This window comes from Trypanosoma equiperdum (assembly GCF_001457755.1).
Source record: "Trypanosoma equiperdum strain OVI genome assembly, contig: ctg_1577, whole genome shotgun sequence".
Lineage (NCBI taxonomy): Eukaryota > Euglenozoa > Kinetoplastea > Trypanosomatida > Trypanosomatidae > Trypanosoma > Trypanosoma equiperdum.
The window spans coordinates 12,468-25,605 of NW_027123590.1; the positions used below are offsets into that span (position 1 = coordinate 12,468).

Consider the following 13,138-nt stretch of genomic DNA (forward strand, 5'->3'; position numbering starts at 1 on the left):
TATGTGTGCCGTGTACGCCGTTGTATGTGTTTTGCTTTATCTTTTTGTTTTGCCTTATTGTCACACTTCGTTACCCCCGTGCGTTTTCCCAAGATAAGCGAGGGAATAAGGGGATTATTCCCGAAGGAGAGCGAAGCGACACACTTTAGAAAAATAGAATTACTGTTTCCAACTTACAAACAAAGTCATCATTAGATATAAAAGTTTGTCCCGATGAAGAACGCCCGCAGAGTGTCACTTTCACCGTTGATTTTGCGGTCACTCGCTGAACTTCAGGACGGCCTCAACACCGTAGTTGACAAGAATTGGAGGCAGTTGCGGCGACCGGGTGACTGGTCACTGGCTATTACTATGGAAGCTGCGGAATTACTCGACTCTTATCCGTGGAAGTGGTGGAAGAATGTGAAGGCCCAACCAGACCTACAAAATGTGAAGATTGAGCTCACGGACATTCTGCATTTTTCCTTGTCGGGTGCCATGCAGGTGAGTGACGAAAACTCGGGGGCGGTCCACAAAGCCGAGGCAGGCTCGAATGGAGAATCAGGGAAGCATTGGTGCTACTTTGACCAACCTCGTGCGCTGCCCGCAGCAGGGGGAGCAGAATATGTGGCATGCGTCGAAACCCCAGGTTCCTCTCTTTCAGCGCCCGTGTCTGCTGACGAGTGTGACCTGGCGGACTTTATGTTCTTCCCCCTCTCTGATACAAATAACGCACTAGCAAGTTTTCAGAACATTATTCGACTAGCCAGCCTTCAACGATTCCAACTCGTGACATCAGCCGTTATCGCAGCTGCGGACGATATTGGTTTCAACCTCGTTGCCTATTATGTGGCGAAACATACACTCAACGGTATCCGTCAGATGAAGGGCTACAAAGATGGCACGTACGTAAAGGTGCAAAAAGGCGTGGAGGACAATGAGCTACTCCATGGGTGCATATCTCCGTTTTCCCTTGACGACGTGACTAACGAAGGGAATTACAAAACAAAATGGGATGACATCATGCACCGCGTTTATGATGCCTTTGGTACCCCGAAGGAGGAGCGGTTAAACATTGGGCACTGGCTAAAGTCGTAAGCGCTTCCCGTAGAGAAACCATGATTGAGCTACCGAGTCACCCCATTATTGTTAAAAGTATAGACGGATGTAACGTGGCGTAACAAATCACTAAGTGTGAGGGGATTGATAACAATGGTGGTGATAGTAAATAGACGTGAGATACGGAATATTAGGTGCGTTGTTTTCCACACACGCGCTGGGGTCTTCGAAAAGAGTTGAATAACGACCATCACTACCGGTGCTTTCGCCCATTGTGAGCACGGGTGTGGGTTGCCGCGGGAGATTTGGCGAAGTTCATTCAGCTTATTTGTAGTGAGGGGTCTACCCACATCGCATACTTGAGCAAGGCTTGAAAAGGAGGAGGAGGCAAAAGGAGACGAAGTGGTCGTTCTGACCGAATACTAAGGTGGCTGTACTACCTCCAACTATCACCGCACATGGGGCAAATGATCTATCGCAAACAAAAACTGTGTGTGACACACGCACCAGTTGACGGGCTTCTGAATTTGTCGCATCTTTCTCTTTACTTCGTCTCTGCTACACTGTCCTCTTCTACCCTCTTTACCAATTTTAAATTTGTACGAGGAAATTTTTTTTTTTGGGGGGTGCCGGCTTACCCAAGGTGTGGGGAGTAAAGAAAAGGGACAGCAGATCGTAGAAAATAAAGGAGCGAACGATGCCCGCTAAAGCTGCTTCTGCTGCTGCTTCGAAGAAGAACAGTGCGCCCAAGAGCGCTGTTTCGAAAAAGGTGGCCAAGAAGGGTGCGCCTGCTGCTGCTGCGAAACCCACGAAAGTGGTGAAGGTAACGAAACGCAAGGCATACACCCGTCCGCAGTTTCGCCGCCCGCACACGTACCGCAGGCCCGCGACCGTGAAACCCAGCAGCAACGTAAGTGCCATTAAGAATAAGTGGGACGCGTTCCGGATCATCCGCTACCCCCTCACCACTGACAAGGCGATGAAGAAGATTGAGGAGAACAACACCCTAACCTTCATTGTGGATTCTCGTGCTAACAAGACTGAGATCAAGAAGGCGATCCGCAAATTGTATCAGGTTAAGACGGTGAAGGTGAACACACTCATTCGACCTGACGGCTTGAAGAAGGCCTATATTCGCCTGTCTGCGTCATACGATGCGCTCGACACGGCAAACAAGATGGGTCTTGTTTAGTGTGGTGGATCTGTAGGGGTTTCTTACTTCCTCAAGCAACTTTGTATGGTACTGTGTGGATACGATTCCTTCAGTATTTTGCACCGTATGGTAGGAGGGGATGAAAGAGAAACAGCCACGAACTGTCGTTTATGTTTTTATTTGGTTTTTTTTGAATTCTCATCTGAAAATAAAAATAAATAAAAGTTGTGTTTCAGCTGTCTGAGTGGGTACTGGGGCGGGGGTGAGGGAATGAGGTAATGCTTCTCCTCTCCTTCTTTTTCTTATTTCCGCTTCCATTTGTGCTCTTGAGATTGCTTGCCGGCGTGGTGTTCTATTCAAAATGCGTTTGCTTTATTTCTTTTCTTTCTGGATTTTTTCGATGCGCGTATATATGTATCTGCACAGCGGCAAGGTTCCTTTAGAAGGTAATAGGGTATATAGCATTTTCTCTAAACAGTGGGTGAGGTCGTTACCAGAAGGTTATAGTTGTCTACCATAATTATAGTTACTGTTATTATTATTGTTGTTGTTTTGTTTTTGTTTTTGTCATTTTTACTTCTGTTGGTTGGTTTTCTTTCCAATCAACTCAAGTTTTGGAAGTTGTTTCGAGTGGTTGTTTCCACTCTGGTGGCTTTCACTCATCGCTCAGGCAAGTTCCATCGTTTCCGTTGGGGCGGTCGTGTACGGAGGGAAAGCGGTAACGCGCTCACAGATTAAGGGCACGTTGATAGAAAGGAAGCATCTATAAAAGAAGCATACGGAAAATACATCCATAAATCAATTTATACATTTGCAACTGTTGTATCACTGATGGAGCGACTATCTATTATCCACACATTCGAGAGTGACTCTACTTTCCTAGCAGAAGTGCCCTCTGTGACACCTCGCAGTTCTGCTGGACTGACAATGTGTAAGAGCGCAACAGTTACTGAAACGCGTGGGGGACGGTTCACAGGCGACCACGAGGGGCCAGCGAGCATAGATTCTACCCTTGACCTTATTCCCGCTTGCTCGGGCACCAGTGAAGGGGATAGGGAACTGAGTGTTGTGCGCATTGTTCCCGTCAGCGGCTCCGTGGCATTTCACTCACGTTTTCTTGTCCAATTTGAGGCATACTGTCGCCTCAGTCGTCGGCTGCGGCGTGCCATAGAGTGGCTGTTGTTAAGTCATCAGACAGAGCAGAAACGCGTTGGTAGTAGCGCTTCTTCTCTTGACAGTTCCATGTTCGACGTCGATTGTCTCACGCGTGCAACACATCCAGTGGACCCAACGGCTTTTCTTGCGTCTGCTTTTGCGCTTCCCCACGTAGTTTCCGTGTCGCCAACACCATTGGATGAGGAAGATATGTTGGGCCCCCACGGTGAGTTGTGTTCTGCAGATAGGACAAGAGTCGTGCCATACTGTTTTTTCTACTCATCTCCTGAGCAGCGCCTGTTTCGTGGGGGTTCTGTTCCATCTTCGCCCTCAGAGCGATCTGGAATGACGGTGCTCGAACGTTTTGCTGCCGTTGCCAAGGCTACTGGCATATGTGGAATTGTACCACCTCCTCACAATGCTCTCAGCATTAAAAATCGCACAAAAGTTGGATTAACTCTTTTGGCGTACATGGAGGGCTGTTTACCGAGTTGTATCTTCACCGACGGCAATGGGGGCCCCAAGTACGGTTCGGGTGTGGCGGCGGATTTCTTTTCACAGTGGAGCGACGACATCTTGTGGCGGTTACTCTGCTCGCTGGTTTCTGCTCTGGCAGTCGTGCATGCAGGGGGGTTTCACTATTGCGGTGAGTTGACACCTGCTGACATACTCTGTTTCGCGATTCCAGGGGAGAATGATCCTGGTGTGGCTGCAGCTGAGGCGTTGATGTCTGGGGAGCAGGAGGGAAGTTCCGAAATTCCTGTGGGCCAGCGGTTTCACATGTGGGCAGCTGCCAGCGAACGGCACTGGGCCATAACAGGCGCAACTCCAGCCCATCGTGCCTTCTTTATGCTTACTACGCCGCCGCGATCGCTTTTTGCTCATTTCCCTGATGACCCACATACAGTGGCTGAGTCCCAGAGGCGTGACATTGTAGCTGCCGGCAGTGTTGTTTTGAAGGTTGTTGAAGAGATGAAGCGACGACGTGGACAGTCGGAGGCGGGAGGCTGTGTTGAGTTGCTTTTTGTTGCCCAGCGCATGGTTTCTGTGGAAGAGGGTGGTGCTAACACTTCCAGGACTGACGCAACGGCGTTAGCTCACCGCTTTGCTCAGCTACAGGTGGTCAGGCTCCGAACACATCTTTGCCTGCTACGCACCGTTGTGGAGGAACGAAATGCGCAGCTCGTAGCTGCCATTCTCTATGGTCGGAGCTTAGATGGAACCGCTGACAGCCGGAGAAATAACAGGCGGCTCAAAGATAAAAGTGATGAATACAGCTCTTCGGGGAGGGAAAAAGCAACCGCTAAGCCAAGTCGTGGTCACGAATCTTCTCACGTACGCGATTCTTCCGAAGCTCCACTATTGGTTGGAGACGTGAAGTTGCCGACGCTCGCCGAGCGTGAGCGGGCCCTTGCTGAGCGAGAGGAAAAGCTTCGTCAGTTTTTAGTTCTGTACGAGCTAACGGCCGAGCGGCTAGACGAACTCCCCGTGGGATCTGAGGGTTTTGAATTCCTTCGGCAAATGCTGATGCAGGCACCGTCCAGTAAGTCAGAGAAAACGAGGCCCAAATCATGCAGTGGTACGCGACCGACTTCTAAAGAGGGCTCAAAAGAGAGGACGCTAACATCCTCATCAACGAGGTCCATATGTGGAACTCCAAGACCTTTAAGGGATGCAGTGAGAAGGGCTACTCCTTTGGGTGAAAGAAGGCAGCAAATCTTTTCGAGTTTCACTTCCTCCAAGGCGAAGGATGGTGTGCTTTCTGGTATAACTGGTAATGGAAGCGCGGGCACGGCGACGTCGAGCTTAATTGTATCTGGGTTGGGGGGTTTAAGTAAGGAGAAGCGACCGTTGCGCACCATTTGCAGACAGTCAGTTACCCGTACGCATTCATCTTCCTCACATCGTTGCGGAAGCGCGAGGCCAAATGTGTCGTCAGTGGTGCATCGGGTTGGTGTGAAGACTCCAACGTCTTCGAGGAATAAAACGGATAGTCCAAAGAGGGCAAATTCCATCGAACGTACAGATGAATCGCAGCTGAAGGGCTGTTTTCTCGATATACCCTTCGCTAGGACCGCCAATCGCATAGAAGCATCAGAGAAACTTAAAAATACCCCGAGGACGGCGTCATCACCGTTGACCAAGGGACTTGGAAGGCCACTGGCAAGCAGATCACCAACAAGAGTGGGTGCCACCGCAGTGACGCTGCATCGAGAGTCAGCGGATAGGGAACTGTTGCGGTCTACTCAAGCCGTACGGCCGGAGCGTCAGTCAGGTGACAGTGACACATCGCTTCCCAATATGGCGGCCAATTCGTTGCTTCGACTCTCCGCAAGGGCTCGGACACCCCAGCAGGTGCGCAACGCCGCAACAAAACCAAGCGTTACCAACACTTCCTCAACTTCTGCTGCACAGGGACTGGTCCCTGGTTTGGCGCTCCCAAGTAATTCCACATCGGTACACCCCAACGGAAAGTTACTCCACACAGCAACCGAGGGGGTGTCAGCAAACCATGAAGCTGCCGCACAACCAAAGCAAGAGGCTGTTTCGTGTGCAAAAACCCAGGTCAAGACCCTGACAAGTGAGGAAACTGTCAAGCAAAGAAAGCAATCTGAGAGGGTGGACCCACCCCCCACTAATGCAGATGGCTCTTCACCAGGTTTCTCGCCGGTGAACAACTGTGGGGGAATAATGACGGTTATAGATATGAACGATGACAACCAGGTGGTTATGGGGGGAGGGGGTAGTTCTTTGAATTCCGTGGGACGCTGCAACGTTGGTAGTCCTTCTAACACGGCAGAATCGTCGGGGGGCCGCGCATGTGGAGCCGGGGAATTCAGTGCAGCCATCACCGATAGGAGTTTAAGCACTGCTGCATCTGAAGGTGCCCGAGCCCACAACGAAAAAAGGACCATGTTTGGCCCACAACAGCAGCTCTCGGTGCGTCCTGGCTACCGTTCGGATCGCGAAGGCCCTGGCACTCCTCGGTCCCTTCGCCCTCGAGTGTGTGACGGGTGGGTCGATAATCACCTTGCTGCACTTGAGCGGATGAGAACCGATTTTCACCAATCAGAAGCTACCAAAAGCATACGAAATACTCCTAATGGCAAGTTGCTGACAGCAGGGCTAGCTGCGACGCATCTCGCCGACCAATCAGATTCTGCTTTGTGCGCGAATGCGAGCTCGGGAAATAGTGCTGATAGATCCACTCTAGTAAACAGCGAAAATTGATCGTTGGTCGTCCTCCTTAGTACCCAGCATGGGAGGGCTTGGACACACCAAAGTGACTTCAGAGGAATGAACCGTCTCAAGAGGTTCGGAGTGACCTAGCAACATGTGGAGGTTCCAGTTTAATAAGGAGGTGTCTTCGTGGAAGTATTCATGAGGGGATTTTGAAAAAGTGTTGGGGGTCTGGTGCGCCCTTCTGTGACAAAGAACGTGAGGAAAACAGCGTAGTGAGAATGGAGCTGTGGGTGTGCGTGGGGTAAACTGATTTGAGCTGACGGTACAGCGCTGGTGATAAATACTGCTTACGTGTACGCCCATGTTTTCATCACTTCGAAGTGTAGTCTGGTCATCGGTCTCTGGATATATAGAATGAAACTAAGGTAAACGAATGAAATGTTTGTTGATATCCGAACGGTATCTCCACATTTCCATTTTCTACGTTTACCGCAGGCTTAATTTAAAGGGGAAAGCGGAGTTTTTTTTTTAAATTCCAGTTTTTATTTTGCCTTAACTGTCCATTTCATTGTTGTTGTTTTTGTGCCATTGAGTGATTACATTTGTCTTGTTTCGTTTGCTTGCTCCAACCCTCTTTCTTTTATAGTAACTGGGCTGACCAATGAGCGGACTGAATATGCTTCTTCCTTCGTAAACACTTATTCTTTGTCGCTTATTTTAACATGCGCTTCCCCACTTTCTCCATCTTGTACGATGACCTAAAGGGGAAGGTGGCAACGTTCACCTACTGCTACTTCCTTTTGCAATAATACGGAATGGAAGATGACATTATACAAGGTCGCTGTTCCGCTATCATCCAACAAATCGTGTGCGCTGGCGCACCACAGCAAGCACCCAACCAAAAGCGCCTCCTTACTGCGGCGGCAGAGGCGTTACGACATCAAGCCATGTTAATGTATCGTCTTTGTCGAGCGAGGAAAGAAAAACTATCGGATGATCAGACAGAGGATGCGGCTTATTGTGTACTAGCCTCTGTGGCCTCACTCCAGCCTGCGCTCTGGGCGAAACTCACCGATTGGGCCCATTTATTGCGACCAAAACAGCCTGTATTACGTTTTCTTTCCCCTATTCCAATGATTGTGAAGTTGAAGGAGGTCCTTCACTTCATTGCTCGCACCGCCCATTTACAGGTTGGTTCATCGACAACAGCACTGAATTTGGCACTATCAAAGTCGCCAGTAGAACGGCCAGCCGCGGCTTCGGTTCCTGAAGGTGCTGCGGTGGTCACTGGGCAGAGGTCCGAGCCAACAAGGGACTCCACAACAAATCATGGTTCGTACCGTAAGCGTGGACGAGAAGAGAAAAGCAAAACGCATGAAACCACATTGGGGCCCCAACTTGCCCTACAAGTAGCCTTTGCGTATTTCCGTCTCACCGTACCTAATGCAAAGAAGCTTCAAGCTGTTATTGTCACGCGCGAATCTGAAGACGATGGCACGAAATTAGTTGCTCAATTGGAAGACACTCTGATGATGAGGGGTTGCCCCATTTCGCATCACTTATCGTCCGGAAATGGAACAACAAGTACCAGTAGCGGCGTGCACGCCCACCCAAATTTACTTAAGCTAGGGGATGATGCGGATGACGAGGAGAACTTTGATGCTCCCTCTACGCTGTTACCTCTTGCATATCCTGCATCGTTGGGGTCATTGGTTTCCCCAAGAAATACAAATGGTATAGAAACCACTCCTATTTTCGCCTCACCGATCAGTCTACCAGCGTTGGCTGACGCCATAGATACGACCCGCTCAGCGCTATACTATAGTCGACTGCAGCGGTGTTTGCGGAACCCACTCCTGTTTTCACCATTGGAATGCGCTAGTGTTGAGGGGGGTATTCTACCAACCGGCGCAGCTACATCATTAGACTCCCGGTTTTTCCCCGTATCGTTTAGCGGTTCGCTGGATGGAAATTCCACGATGTTATTTTCATCACCCGCACACTTTCTTCATCCCGCCCGCGCTTGCCCGCAATCGCTTTTGCCTCTCCCCCCTCAGATGGTAACTGCGGAGTACCTGTGGAAACGGTTGCTTGTGGCTGGTCTGTGGCTCCTTTCTGCGAGCGGCGACCCCGCATCAGCGATTGATAGTCGCGTGCTGCACTACTGTTGTCGTGTTGTCAAGGCAGCCTCGAGGGGCGATGTGGTGTGCCTGGTGTGTGACGATCTCGTGCGGGAAAGACCTACACTCTACATTTCTGCGCTGGCACGCCCAACTGGGGGAACCGTTGGGGGAGTGCAGGGGGAGAAGGATCATAGGTCCTGGGAGGAAATGAAATGCATGCCAGTAGAAAAGACCCCACCGGGCGAGGCAGCACATGGTGGTGGTCCCTTAGCATGCGAAGTGCTTCGGGCCCTATCGAAAGAGTTGCATGAAAAATCCTATGAGCTCGTTGCGAGAGGTACGGTTGGACAATGTAATACTTCGGGCACCTTGGGACTTGCAGCGGGGGCGCAGAATTCAGGGGGTGGTGCTGAGACCTGTATCGGGAGAACCAATCCCACTTTGCCAACCTTGCGCGAACTCGTGGACGAGGTGAGGAGCACCTACCCTGTTGAAGCTTGTCGTGCCGCGCTCATTGGTGGTATGGACGGTGAGGCGGCAATGCGCTGCTTGTTGCTTCGGTGTGGTGATGTTAACGAAGACGACGCGTTGTCGTATCCCTGCTGTCCACACAATACACAGGAGACTGTTGGCGCGTATGGGTGTGCAACTGCTTCGCTGAACGTCGACGGATTACTGTCCGTCGTGCCTTACGTTCCACGGCTTCGTGAGACTGATGGGGTTCTCGAATGCGCCGGCTGTTTTCTTCTGTTCCACCAGTCGTGTGTGTGCCCCACGCAGCGTGACATTGCGGGAGGGTGCTTTCTCTGTCACAACTGCCGTTTGAGGCGTACCGGCCAGCTCAGGTTAGACCAGCCGGTTGCATAGTGCTTTTTTGGTATGTGTATATGTGTGTGCTTCTCATAGATATGATTTGAGCGCGCGGAGTTAAGTAGTCATTATTATTGCTATTCCCACTACCTAGTGTGAAGCCACGGGGTTCTATTTTCCATACCTCCCGCCTCTTTTATGTCGGATGTTGCTATTGCCACCCGATAATATTCCTTTTTTGTTTTCCTTTGTTATTTTCTTCCTTGTCCGAACAACTGGCCGTTCCGCGCGTTTCTGGTTGTTATTCGCGTCGGTGAAACGTGATGGTCGCTTGGGGAGTGAAGCCAGCCATAACCGAAGGAGGGAATACCGTACGGAGTCGGCAGTGAAGAAGTGCCTGAGCTGCATCCACTGCCTCAAAGAAAGTGCGAAGCTTAAACTGAAAGAAAGTACGTTGGGGTGAGAAGTAAGCGACAAAAAGTTTTCCAGCAGCTAAAAAAAGTCGGCAGAACGAAAAGGAGTAAGGAGGTATTGGAAAATACAAAGAGAGCGTGAAGCCGAGGGCGAAGAAAAAACAACTAAAGAAGTCAGAACTACTAGGGGAAGGAGTGAAATCGGTAATGAGCCTGGTACAGAACCAAGTTTCAGGCAACCCATATGGGAGACAGTCCTTTCTCGTAGTGTTCGACTTTGATCACACTGTTGTGGACTGCAACAGCGACGATGCGGTACCACAGTGTTTAGGTCGTGAAAAGTTCAGGGAGGAGCTTCTTCGGAGTGAAGAGGGGAAAATACAGTGGACTAATGTGTGTGATGCCGTCGTGGCTCCCTTTACAAAGCAGCAACTCGAGGACGCCGTGATAGAGGGCATCGAAATGGACAAGGACATGCCCGATGTGTTCCGCTTTCTTGCGCAAGGACACGCAAGGGTGGTGGGTGGCGAGGGTGGTGGAAACTCCTTCCCCGATGTGGAAATTGCATTTGCGAGTGACGCGAATCATCTCTTCATTGAAGCCACCATTGACCACCATCTTTCTTTCGCACGGGAGTCCATCTCTCAGATACACAGTAACCCCTTTCATGAAGTAAATAACGGGGATGGTGAAGGCGATCGTAAGTGTCGTGTTACGTGGTATGAGCCCACGGGGCACGATTGTCGAAGCTGCGCTGACCGCGATCACCCAAACATGTGCAAAAGCCTCATCATTGCTCGCTTACTTCACAGCACTCGACTTATTGACCCAACCGTCATTTTTGTTGGTGATGGTGAAAACGATTACTGTCCCGTGTTGAACGCACTTCGGCCAAGAGACTGCATACTGGCACGTCGTAATTTCTCCATCCACAAAGCCCTTGCAGACCCCAGCTACACCAGTGGGTGTTGCAGGGTTGGGCTGTGGGAGAATGCAAAGGAAATGCTGTCATGCTTGAAACAACTAATGTCTCCGGGGCTGCGGCTTCCAACACTCGTGCGATTCAAAGACGTAGGTCCCCACGAGTTTCGTGCGGTTACGTTATCAACTCGCATGCCGCAGGTGCTCAGTCGCACGCTTGCGGACAATGCGGCAGAGGTTAGTCCCGAAGGCCGGCGTCTGATGGACGTGCTGATCGAGGATACTAAGCAAAACGGGCCGGTGCCGTCGCTCCCTGGTCAGAGCGTGGTTTCCCCTTGGTTGCAGGCATACGCCTCGACGGTAGAGTTTGACCATGCGGCCCATCAGATTGGGGAGCACAGCAAAGCACCTGCCGTCCCCAGGTGGGGACAACTTCCTTGGTTGCAGGGAGAGATATATTTTTACAACGTGTTTGCGCAGTATATGTTGCTGGGGAAGGCTAACCCCCCTAGCGTATCAGAGGACAAGAGTACCCTGATGCCAAACCTTGTGACACCTTATGCCACTTGCACTCCTTTAAAAGCCCAGGGGTCCGGTGCTTCCTCTGTCGCGGAGATACAAGCGAGCGGTTCCACCCCACTTCAGTTCTTTAACCCTGCCAGGCTTGCCTGGAACAGTAAACAGAACGGGGAGTTACTCAGGGTTGGAGACAGCGTGGTCCTACGCGACAAGTCGAAGAGTTATTACGAAATCATGGGTGGTGATTCACTCGTCAAACGGCATGACCACTTCCAATCGTATCGTGATTTCTTTCTGCGAGAGAAGCGCGAGGTAATCCACAAATTCCTGCGTCCGAAAATATGTCCGATGCTCGCTTGCATTCCATGGGAGACGAATGAGGAATTTATCACTGTACTCTTGCGCTGGATGCTATGGGGCAATGCCATTGACCTCTCTATGTTTACGTTGGAGGGGCTACAGGTGACATCACATATTGGCGAAGCGAAGGGTTCGGAGAAGTGGAGCAAAGTTGAAGAGTTGCGTGCAGCGGAGTCAACGGCAGCAAGGGGGCAGGATGAACGTATTGTGGGAAACCAACTCGAAGAGATTGCTAAGGTTGTGCGCCGAATCGTTCGAGACGAGCCCACAACAAGCGGTGGTACGACCAGAAGTCGCACCGTTAATATTGTGATGGACAACGTCGGAGTTGAATGTGTGGCTGACCTCATCTTTACTTTATGGCTTCTCAATCATCACCCATCTCTGCGTGTCGTGCTCCACGTAAAGAGCATTCCGTACTATGTGTCAGATGTAACACCACCAGATTTTGATTTTCTCCTGAACGAGTTGGAAGAGTGCTCAAAACAAGATGTTGATCTCACGAGAATTCTCATACCTTTTGTGAAGGCGCTTCGTGAGGGTTTCAGCAGCGGCAGAATTTGTATTGATGCCGATCCGTTTTGGACTCAACCTTGTGAGTACCGCGAAATGCCACCCCACGTGTGCAACTCATTTTTCTTTAGCCAGCGTGTATCGGCAAGCGAGGAGACTCAAGGAGAGTACCCATCATCAAGTCGTGAACTGTTTCCTCGCAGGTTGTACGCGGGACATTCTGCTCTCGTCATATTTAAGGGTGATTTGAATTTCCGACGCCTTATTGGCGACCGACACTGGGACAACCGATCATTCATGTCGACAATAAAGCCATGCGAGCGCACTTCTCCATCTGTTGCCTCAACTCTGCTTGCTGACACTCCGTGTAGTGGGGACGAGAGCACGGCGGTGGCGCCGAGCTTTGAGAACATTGTGTCTGCCTTTTGGCCTGTGCTAACCGTTCCAGTGTGCGCGATACGCACCATAAAGAGTGAGCTCTGCGTGGGAGTACCGTTCCAGAAACAGGACAAACTTGACTCCAGTGACCCGAAGTGGAGAACGTCCGGCAGTTTTGGGGTTGTTTTAATTGCCACCGGAGAGAGTCACTGATACGTAATGCAATCAGATGCCAATTGGTATGCATGAATAATACTGGGTAAACCAGGTGAGGGAAGGGTGGTTAAAAGGGTAGGGAGGATTGGCAATATATGGGGCAAACAATATCTGTTTCTGGGTTCTTTAATTGTTGCGTGCATCCATATAAGTTTGTGTAGCAAGAAGCAGGATTTCCCCCATTAATTCAGTCCAATTAATCATGATGGACCTTGTGGTCTTAAGGAGTTATGTATACTCCATTAACTGCTAGCGGCGTTGGGTTGGTCGTCTCTCCCTTTATTTCTCCTTGTTAGTTCCTGTGATGGTGCGCGTAGCGGGCGGATGGTACATTCCCGCCTTTCATTTTTTTTTTT

At 50.4% G+C, this 13,138-nt stretch overlaps 5 protein-coding genes across 5 annotated transcripts; all 5 read left to right on the forward strand.

The window, feature by feature from the left end:
- Positions 1-213: 213 nt before the first annotated feature.
- TEOVI_000774200 (deoxyuridine triphosphatase, putative) lies at positions 214-1,077 on the forward strand (the record flags this gene model as incomplete). The annotated part of the gene is made up of 1 exon (XM_067222169.1): positions 214-1,077. The coding sequence occupies one exon, from the start codon at positions 214-216 to the stop codon at positions 1,075-1,077; it is 864 nt and encodes a 287-aa protein (XP_067078270.1).
- A 658-nt stretch (positions 1,078-1,735) lies between these two features.
- TEOVI_000774300 (60S ribosomal protein L23a) lies at positions 1,736-2,230 on the forward strand (the record flags this gene model as incomplete). Its single annotated transcript, XM_067222170.1, has 1 exon — positions 1,736-2,230. One exon carries the CDS (start codon positions 1,736-1,738, stop codon positions 2,228-2,230), a length of 495 nt encoding a protein of 164 aa, XP_067078271.1.
- A 792-nt stretch (positions 2,231-3,022) lies between these two features.
- On the forward strand, positions 3,023-6,577 carry TEOVI_000774400 (uncharacterized protein; the record flags this gene model as incomplete). The annotated part of the gene is made up of 1 exon (XM_067222171.1): positions 3,023-6,577. One exon carries the CDS (start codon positions 3,023-3,025, stop codon positions 6,575-6,577), a length of 3,555 nt encoding a protein of 1,184 aa, XP_067078272.1.
- Positions 6,578-7,344: 767 nt separating this feature from the next.
- Positions 7,345-9,519, forward strand: TEOVI_000774500 (uncharacterized protein; the record flags this gene model as incomplete). Its single annotated transcript, XM_067222172.1, has 1 exon — positions 7,345-9,519. The coding sequence occupies one exon, from the start codon at positions 7,345-7,347 to the stop codon at positions 9,517-9,519; it is 2,175 nt and encodes a 724-aa protein (XP_067078273.1).
- A 563-nt stretch (positions 9,520-10,082) lies between these two features.
- TEOVI_000774600 (Putative Phosphatase/Protein of unknown function DUF89, putative) lies at positions 10,083-12,779 on the forward strand (the record flags this gene model as incomplete). Its single annotated transcript, XM_067222173.1, has 1 exon — positions 10,083-12,779. The coding sequence occupies one exon, from the start codon at positions 10,083-10,085 to the stop codon at positions 12,777-12,779; it is 2,697 nt and encodes an 898-aa protein (XP_067078274.1).
- Between the last annotated feature and the right edge of the window lie 359 nt (positions 12,780-13,138).